We start from the raw sequence: 8,597 nt of genomic DNA, 5'->3' as shown, positions 1-8,597 counted from the left end.
GAGATACTTGTGAACCCCCAACAGATGGCCTCTGCCCCGCCTGAGCCTGCGCCAGCCGACCTCACAGGGGCCGGGGCCCACGGAGCCCCAGGGTCCTCCTTGCCACCTGGTGGTGGCCGTCACCCCATCACCTCAGGGACCAGAGGACTAGGTTGGCAGGCAGCCCTCACCAGGCCCTGGGCTCCCACCTACCTCCTGGACATCTCTGACCCGCGTTGGCTGTGGACACTGCGGGGCCACTCGGGGCCCAGGATGACCGTTGGCCGAGTTCTCGTGGTTCAGGGAAGACACACTCCCGCCCTCCTGCGCTCCAGCCCAGGGCGCCCCGTCTCTCCCCACACCCTCCCTCATCTTGAGCCCAGTCACCACACCTTGTCTGCTCCCCCAAAAGATACACTGCCCAGGACTTAGCACTGACTTTATGTGGGTTTTATATTGTTTTTTAATAAAATGCACTTTACTTTTTTTTTTAAATAAAATCTAAATAAATGAATCATGGCCCTTCCTCAGAGGAGTGTTGCTTTCTGAGGCTGGTCTAGTTCTGAGTTTTAGGGGGTCCAAGCCCCGCTTTCCAAAGGCTGATGGGCCACCTCTGCCTCCGAGAGCAGCGCCTCCCCCAGGCGGAGCCGGCACAGACTGGTGGACAGCAGCAGCCCCCTCTACTCCGTGCCCGTCAGCCCGGGGTGGACAGGGCCCCCTCTCCTCTGTGCCCGCTCAGCCCGGGGAGGAGCACCAGGGACAGAGCCTTTTATTTTTTCCAACTTACAAGTTAAATGTTTTCAAAATATAATAAAATTGATTTTTCTCTCCCGGCGTCGGCTGTGTGCGTGCTGACCACCAGGGTCAGGTGGCCCGTGGTGCACACCCGGGGGGCCGGGGGCAGCTGGATTTCCTGTACACAGACGCCTTTAGCTCCTACTTATTCCCAGAGTGACGCCAGTGTCTGGAGTGCCACACGCAGAGTGCAAGCCCTTTATTACTGATTAGCAGACAGCGATGATCACAGTAGTGAGGAGGGGAGAGGCCCGGTGTGGCAGCCCCTGCCCCAGTGAGGCGCAGCGCCAGCTCCGGGCTGGGCCGGCAGCACAGGCTGAGCCTTGGCCACAGCTCCACAGTGGGAAGGCTCTTCGCAGGCGCTGGGACGGCTGTGGCTCTGGTCACAGGACGATCTTGAAGGAGCTGCCGGAGAGCAGGGCGGGCGGGGACTGAGCCACCACATGCGCCCACCGCTCCCGAGGGAAGGAAGAGCCGCCCGGGGAGCCCTCCCGGCGTGAAGTCCTGGGCCCAGACATGGCAGCGGGGACCGGGCAAGGCGCAGGGGCCGCCTCACACCTGGCAAAGTCCGGTGACCGGGAGATGACGTGCTGGAACTCGGAGAGGTTGATGGTCCCGTCCCTGTCGATATCCGACTCCTCCAGGATCTGGAAAGGGAGGGCTTCAGGCGGGAGTCCCCACACCACCTGCACCCGCCGGCCCGCGGCTCACATTGTCCACGAGCTGCTTCATCTCGGGGGCACTGAGCTGTGTGTCCTCGCCCTCTCCCGTGAGGCAGTTCACCAGCTGGCTCAGGTCTTCTCTGTTCAAGGTGCCGTCATCATCAAAGTCTGGAGCAGACACGGGAAGCCAGAGTGACGGAGGCTGGGGATGTGCCAAGCCGCCACCAAAGCGGCACCCCCAGAGGTCGGTGGGCTGGGTGGCCCCCCCGCACCCCAGGGTCCCCCCGGTCCTCACCAAAAATGCGGAAGGCATAGTGGGACTTGATGTCTGGGGTCGCGTTGTCGCTGAACACACTGAGGAGGTCCAGGAAGTCCTCGAAGCTCAGGCTGTCCCTGGCTGGGGATGTGGAGAAGACCCTGCCGATGCGCTCCTTGAAGGGGTTGGCCTGGGGGAGAGCGGCCTCTGTGACGCACAGGTCGCGCCCTCATGCCCACCCGCCGGGTCGGGGGAGCGGGTCAGTACCCACCCCGGGAGCTCGGGCTCCTGGGTCCACAGCTGCGGCGTGGGGCCCGGGGGCGGAAGGGGCAGGGAGGCCGCCCCGGGGGAGAGGACGGGACAGCGGGTTCTCGGAAAACACACTTGGCTGACCACTGGCTGCGCTCTAGGTCCCGGTCCGGGCCCTTCGCTCAGGTTTTCAGAGGCGCCGGGGAGCAGCCTCCGAGGTGAGGCGCCTGAGCTCTGACAGGTGGCCCCTTACAGGGCAACGCGGCTCTGGCCACCGAGAGGGCACCCCGGACCCCGGGGACAGCAGACCCGGACCCCGGGGACAGCAGACCCGGACCCCGGGGACAGCAGACCCGGACCCCGGGGACAGCAGACCCGGACCCCGGGGACAGCAGACCCGGCGGTCGGGCAGCTGGAGAAGGCCGGGACGCCCAGGCCGAGGCGGGGCGCACCTTGAGCTCGGGCAGGCCCAGGACCTGCTCCAGGGGCAGCCGCGCCCGCAGCGACGCCTCCACACCGCGCAGCTCCGGCGGCAGCAGCTCGCAGAACCTCCGGTGCGCCCTGCGGGGGGGGCGGTGGGCGAGGGCGCGCCATGCCCCCCGCCCCCCGCCCGAGGCCGAGCCCAGCCCCCCGGGACCCGCCGCCGGGGACACTCGGGAGCGTTAACGGCTCCGGCTCTGCCCGCTCGGCCGCGGGGGCGCGCCGGGGCCCGGGGGCGCGGAGGCCGGTCCTGCGGCGGGGCGGCCGGGCCCGGGGCCGCCGAGCGGCGGGGCCGGGGCGGGGGGCGGGCGGGGGGCGGGGGCGGGGGGCTCGGGGGCCGCGGCGGGCGGGGGGCGGGGGACGGGGGGCGGGGGCGGGGGCGGGGGGCTCGGGGGCCGCGGGGGGCGGGGGCGGGGGGCTCGGGGGCCGCGGCGGGCGGGGGCGGGGGCGGGGGGCTCGGGGCCGCGGCGGGCGGGGGGCTCGGGGCCGCGGCGGGCGGGGGGGCTCGGGGCCGCGGCGGGCGGGGCCGCACTCACAGGAGGATCTCCTGCTTGGTCAGGAACGTCAGGTCCTGGGGGGCAGAGGGCCGGGTCAGCGCGGGCCCCCCGCCCCCCGGCGCCCCCCGGCGCCCCGCGCCGCGCGCACCTGGTACTCGGCCAGCAGCTCCTTGGACAGGCGGCTGCCCGCGCCCCCCATCGCGCGCCGCGCGCCCCGCCGACCAGGCCCGACGCCGCCCGGGCCACTTCCGCCTCGGCGCGGCCCCGCCCGCCCCGCCCCGCCCGCCCCGCCCCCGGCCCCGCCCCCGGCCCGGCGGCCCCGCCCCTCCCGCCCGCGCCGGGCCTCCCGGGCCGCTTCCGCGCGCGGGCTCCGGGCAGGCGCCGCGGCTGGGGCGGGCGTGGGGGCGGGGCCGGCCGCTCGGGGGCGGGGCCCAGGCCCACGGCCCCGCCTCCGAGGCGGGCGGGGCCGACGCGCCGGCGTGCGCCGCGACTGCGCCTGCGTGGGCGGGGGGGGGGGGAGCCGGCGCGGAGCTGAGGGCGCAGGCGCGGCGCGCGGGACCCGGGAGCCCGGCCGGGGCCGCCTTCCCCGACGCGAGAGCCCGCGGCCCGCCGGCCCCGGCGCCCCGGCCCCCCCCGCGGTGAGGCCCCCTCGCGGGCGGGCGGGGCGGGGCGGGGCGGGCGGGGCGGGGCGGGGCGGGGCGGGCGGGCCCACCCCTCCCCCCAGGCGCGCCCCCGGTGCGCTGGCGCGGTGGCCGCACGCGGGGAGGCGGCGGGCCCGGCCGTCTCGCCCGCCGGGGGCGCGGGGCGCGGGGCGCGGGGGCGCGGGGCGCGGCTGATCTTCCGCCGCTCGGCCCCGCCCGCGGCCTGCGCTGCCCGCGCGTCTCGCCTCACGGGCGGTGAGGACGCTGCCCGGGGCCTGCGGTCGGCCCGCCGGGACCCGCCGCCCGCGCCCCCGGGGATGCCCTGGCCGGCTTAGCGCTGCTCCGGCGTTGTGTCTGCGCAGGCCTGACTCTCTGTGTTCAAAGATTGCTTGGTTGGTTGGTTGGTTTCCACGCGCAGGCACTGGGCGCGGTCAGCAGCGCGGGGGGGGGGCGCGAGGATCCCCCAGCGCCAGAGCGGGGAGCAGAGCAGGCAGAGGGACCGCAGCGCACTGCCGCGGGGAGCCGCGGGGAGCCAGGAGGGGTCTGCGCGCCCTGGGGGCAGCTCCCTGGCCGGGGACCAAACTCGTGCTGCAGAGGCCGCGGACAGCTTCACAGTGCTGAGACTAACCCTGCGCCACCAGGGAGGCTGTCAAATTTTTCATTTTTCTATTTTTTTTATTTTTTTTATTTATTTTTTTTATAGAGGCATGTTTTATTTATTTATTTGTTTGTTTTGTTTACACATGCACTGGGCACAGTCAGGAGCGCGGGAGGGTGAGAGGATTCACCAGAGCCAGAGCGGGGAGCAGAGCAGGCAGAAGGACCGAGGGACACTGCTGAGGGGAGCAGCGGGCGGCAGGAGAGGTCTGCGCGCCATGTGGGACCCTCCTCCGGTGGCCGGGGAGCAGCCGGGGGTCGAACCGCAGCGGGCAGCCTGGCAGCCCAGCGCTCACCCGCCGCGCCCCCGGGGAGGCCCCAGACCTGACTCTGGACCTCCAGGTTGGAGCCTGCAGAGCCCGCACCACTTCTCTCCTCAGGTGCCCAGGCGGCGTCAACCTCAGTCATCACCGGCCAGGCCTGCCCCTCCCTCCCGCCAGCTGTCCGCGGCCCAACCCCAGCTGCTTCACCTCTGTCACTGCTGGTCCTGAGGTGAGCCTCTCCCGATCTCTCGCGCTCCTGCTGTCGTGGGTGTGGCGCAGTAATAGCAAGTCTGCTTCAGTGGGGGCCCCACCCCACTCGTGCGCGCCGCGGCTCACCCTGCAGCCTTCCCGGGGGCTGCTGGCTCTGTGCCTCTGCTCTCTGCTCACTGCGGCCATCCAGCTGCCTCGTCCCTAATCTGGCCCCCAAAGGGGCGCCTAAACGATCTCTCCTTTGCTTCCACACAGCAGGTACAGAGGTTTATAAAATATTACAGAGGACCTCCCCGGTGGCGCAGGGGGTGGAGTCTCAGCGCTGTGAAGCTATTCGCAGCCTCTGCGACCTGAGGTAGATCCTAGCCAGGGAACCGACTAGGTCACCTGTTTTCCACCTTACAGCCGACCCACAGGCTGTACCCACAGGGCGCAGCAGACCTCTCCTGTCTCCCCGCTGCGCCCCTCAGCAGTGTGTTTCCGTAGATCTGCCTGTTCTGCTCCCCGCTCTGTCTCTGGTGAACCCTCTCACCCTCCCCCGTACCTCTGGCCTGTACCCCAGCTCTTGTATGCATAAATAAATAAATCTTTACCAAAAAATAAAAAATATATATTAGATGATTCTTCCACTTAGAACCTGCCAGGGACTTGTTACAAATGAGCAGACACATGACCTGCTCGTTTCAATAATCTGACTGCGCCGTGGGGTGGAGGTCCCCTAAGGATGAGGACTTCGTTGCTACTCCGATCTCACCATCTCATACCCAGCGGTTCCTTCATAAACGCCTGGGTTCCGTGGCTCGGCTGAACATGCCGCAAGGGCACAGAAAGGGGCCCCCAAACTCGGGGAGTGGGCACAAGGTGGGCGGGGCCCCTGCATGAATTAGAGCAAATGCAAGTATGTCTTAAATGTAGCACAGTACACAGCAAACCATCGCACTATTTAAAAATCTGTTTTGAGACACTGAAAATGTTTTAAATTGTGGTAAAATATATGGCATAACTGACCATCTCAGACTTTTTTTATTGTGAAAAACAGACCACATAAATCTACCCTTTTCACCATTTCTAGCTGCACTTTCGGTGTTAAGCATGGTCATGTGCAGCCTCTCGTGCTCGTTAGTCTTACAAATCTGAAACTGTACTCATTAAACGTAGCCTGATTTTTGATATGTCACTTTCTATGTCTTTTTATGTTTCCTTCTGTTTATTAATGTGAAGCTTCTGGACCAGCAGGGCTGAGGAAAGCCAGACTCAATCAAGGCCACTCTGCTTCGGTAAGCCTCCTCCTTTCGACTCCTGGCCAGCAGCAGCCCCCCATGCACACGACCCCTGGCCCCAAGGGCCTCCGGGAACCCGGTGAAGGTAACAGCAGGTACTGATTTCCTGCCAAGGACTGGCCCTGGCCACTCCACACACTCTGGAAGGAGCTGTCACCCCTGAAACCTGCCATTCTGTGCCCCAGAACCCCGGAGTTTCCTGGAGGGCAGGTCTACAGGTGCGCCTAGCCCAGTGGCCGCTGCAGTTTATTTTAAAGGAAAATACAGATGTGTCTGCAAAGCCCAATCCCCAGCATGTTCACAGGAGGGCAGTGAGAGGCCAGCGGCACCCAGTCTTGCAGGCTTTAAAGATTGTTTAAAAAAAAAAAAAAAAAAAGCAAGATCCATTTATTAATGGAAAGGAAGCTAAATATGAATTGTGATTCTCCCCTCCACACCTTGGAATAATGGTTGTATTTTATTTAATTTTTAAAGATTTATTTATTTATGCACACAAGAGCTGGGGTACAGGCCAGAGATACGAGGGGGTGAGAGGACTCACCAGAGACAGAGCGGGGAACAGAACAGGCAGACTGAGGAAATACACTGCTGAGGGGAGCAGCGGGCAAGAAAGGAGAGGTCACTTTGCCATGTGGGTTTCTCCCTGGCCGGCTGGGGATGGAACTCATGCTACAGAGGCTGTGGATTGCTTCATAGGGCGGTGTTTAACCCCTTGTGCCACCGGGGAGGCCCTAATGGTTGTATTTTAATCTTGATTTTTCACTCCTAAGAAAATTACAAATACAATTTTTAGAAACAAAAATATATTTTTTAGATCAGCAGGAATATACATTACAGTGGAATTATGGGTCATGCCTGTGTTTCCAAACTATTCTACCAAAGGCACAGTTTACTTTTGCCATCAGAACAGCAAGTAAAGGTCATTGGGAAATACGGAACCAAGCTGTGCATGGAAGTGTGGCGGCGTCACCTGTTTTCCACCTTACAGGTGTTTCAGGTCAGCCCATGGCCATTCCACAGGATTCCAGCGAAGCTCCCTACCTGCTACCTCCAGACGCCAAGGATTGGGAGGGGCGGGGCATTCCGGATTTTGTCTATGAGCAGAAGGAACTCGCGCCCACGGGGGTACAGTGGCCCCAGCTGGCCCCCGGCACCCCGCCCTTGTCTCGCTTTGACTCTGCACTGTGCTCGGCCTGGAGGCAGCGGATGGAGCTGGGCTTGTTTCGCTACCGCCTGGGGGACCTGCAGACCCGAACCCTCCCCGGTGTGGTAGGGCTCGTGGCTCAGCTGAATGTGGAGCGGGGTGTGCAGAGGAGGTGCCCCCAGAACATCCAGAGTGTGAGGCAGGCCTTTGACCCCGAACAGTTTAACTTCAACAAGATCCGGCCGGGAGAAGTCCTCTTCCGTTTGTGCCGGCAGCCCAATCGCCCCCAGCAGGAGGATGTCCTTGTGGTGATCAACGTCAGCCCCTTGGAGCGGGGCCACGTGCTGCTGGTGCCCGAGCCCGCCCAGGGGCTCCCCCAGCGCCTGCGGCCAGGTGCGCTGCGGGCCGGACTTGAGGCTGTGTTGCTGAGCTCGCACCCTGGCTTCCGAGTCGGGTTCAACAGCCTGGGGGGCCTGGCCTCAGTGAACCACCTCCACCTGCATGGCTACTACCTGGCCCACAGACTGCCCGTGGAGGGGGCGCCGAGCGAACCCTTGGACCCTGGGGGCCGTTTGCATCTGCTCCAGGGCCTCCCCGCCCCCGGCTTCCTCTTCTACATTGGTGGGGTGGGCTCGGACTTGGAAGCCTTGGTAAGCAGAGTGTGTCGGGCCACTGACTACCTGACCGACCACGAGATTGCACATAATTTGTTTATCACGCGGGGCGCCCCACCCGGAAAGACGTTCCCTTCCTCCGAGCTCACGGGGGTCCGGGTGATCCTCTGGGCACGGAAGTCCAGCTTCGGCATAAAGGAGGGTGAGGCTTTCAACGTTGCCCTCTGCGAGCTGGCTGGGCACCTCCCTGTCAAAACCCCCAAGCATTTCAGCAGCCTGACAGAGGCAGCTGCCCTGGCCCTCATCCGGGGCTGTCTGCTGCCGCCAGCCCAGGCAGAAGAGGTGCGCACAGCCCTGGTGGCCTTGGCAGCCCAGGAGGAGCCGTAGCCCTTGGGGAAGGGTGAACCCCTGCCTGGAGCTCTGTCACAATGGCCACGTTGGCCACCTTCCCCCCTGGCCCGGCCTATGGGACAGGTAAGGATGGATGAAGAGGAGAAACCGGGCAATAAATCCGATGAACAAGCCCTCGTGGACATGTCTTCCCCCTCTCTGCAGACAAGCTCAGGGATGACAAACCCACCACTGTGGCGGCGTGGCGTGCAAGTTACACGCTGGCTTGTGCGGATGTCCCTTGGCGTCGGGTCTTAGTGAGGTGACATTGACGGGCCTCTGGCCTTCAGCTGCCAGGACTGGGCTCCGACTGCGTGCAGGTGGCAGCTCCCTGGACCCTGCTCTCCTGGGGGCCACTCGGTGCCCCGCAGAGCTGACCCAGGCCTGTACAAAGCTTTATGAAGAAGTTCAGCCAAGTTTTATGTCCCGGGGGTGTCAAGTCTCACTGGGATGAGGCACAACCCGTTGCATGAGAAACAC

At 64.7% G+C, this 8,597-nt stretch overlaps 2 protein-coding genes across 2 annotated transcripts; one reads left to right on the top strand and one right to left on the bottom strand.

Annotated features, from left to right (window-relative positions):
• Positions 1 to 958: 958 nt before the first annotated feature.
• CIB1 (calcium and integrin binding 1) lies at positions 959 to 3,145 on the bottom strand. The gene is made up of 7 exons (XM_084254185.1): positions 3,067 to 3,145; positions 2,958 to 2,992; positions 2,394 to 2,502; positions 1,732 to 1,882; positions 1,486 to 1,604; positions 1,333 to 1,421; positions 959 to 1,179 (listed from the first exon to the last, which is right to left on the bottom strand). The coding sequence occupies exons 1-7, from the start codon at positions 3,115 to 3,117 to the stop codon at positions 1,158 to 1,160; spliced, it is 576 nt and encodes a 191-aa protein (XP_084110311.1). The 5' UTR covers positions 3,118 to 3,145; the 3' UTR covers positions 959 to 1,157.
• A 3,581-nt stretch (positions 3,146 to 6,726) lies between these two features.
• On the top strand, positions 6,727 to 8,114 carry GDPGP1 (GDP-D-glucose phosphorylase 1; the record flags this gene model as incomplete). The annotated part of the gene is made up of 1 exon (XM_084254118.1): positions 6,727 to 8,114. Exon 1 carries the CDS (start codon positions 6,975 to 6,977, stop codon positions 8,112 to 8,114), a length of 1,140 nt encoding a protein of 379 aa, XP_084110244.1. The 5' UTR covers positions 6,727 to 6,974.
• Positions 8,115 to 8,597: the final 483 nt, after the last annotated feature.

The sequence above is a fragment of the Talpa europaea genome (assembly GCF_964194135.1).
Source record: "Talpa europaea genome assembly, chromosome: 14".
Classification (NCBI taxonomy): Eukaryota; Metazoa; Chordata; class Mammalia; order Eulipotyphla; family Talpidae; genus Talpa; species Talpa europaea.
The sequence above is the reverse complement of the archived record's forward strand: the minus strand, read 5'-3'. Positions and strand labels throughout refer to the sequence as shown.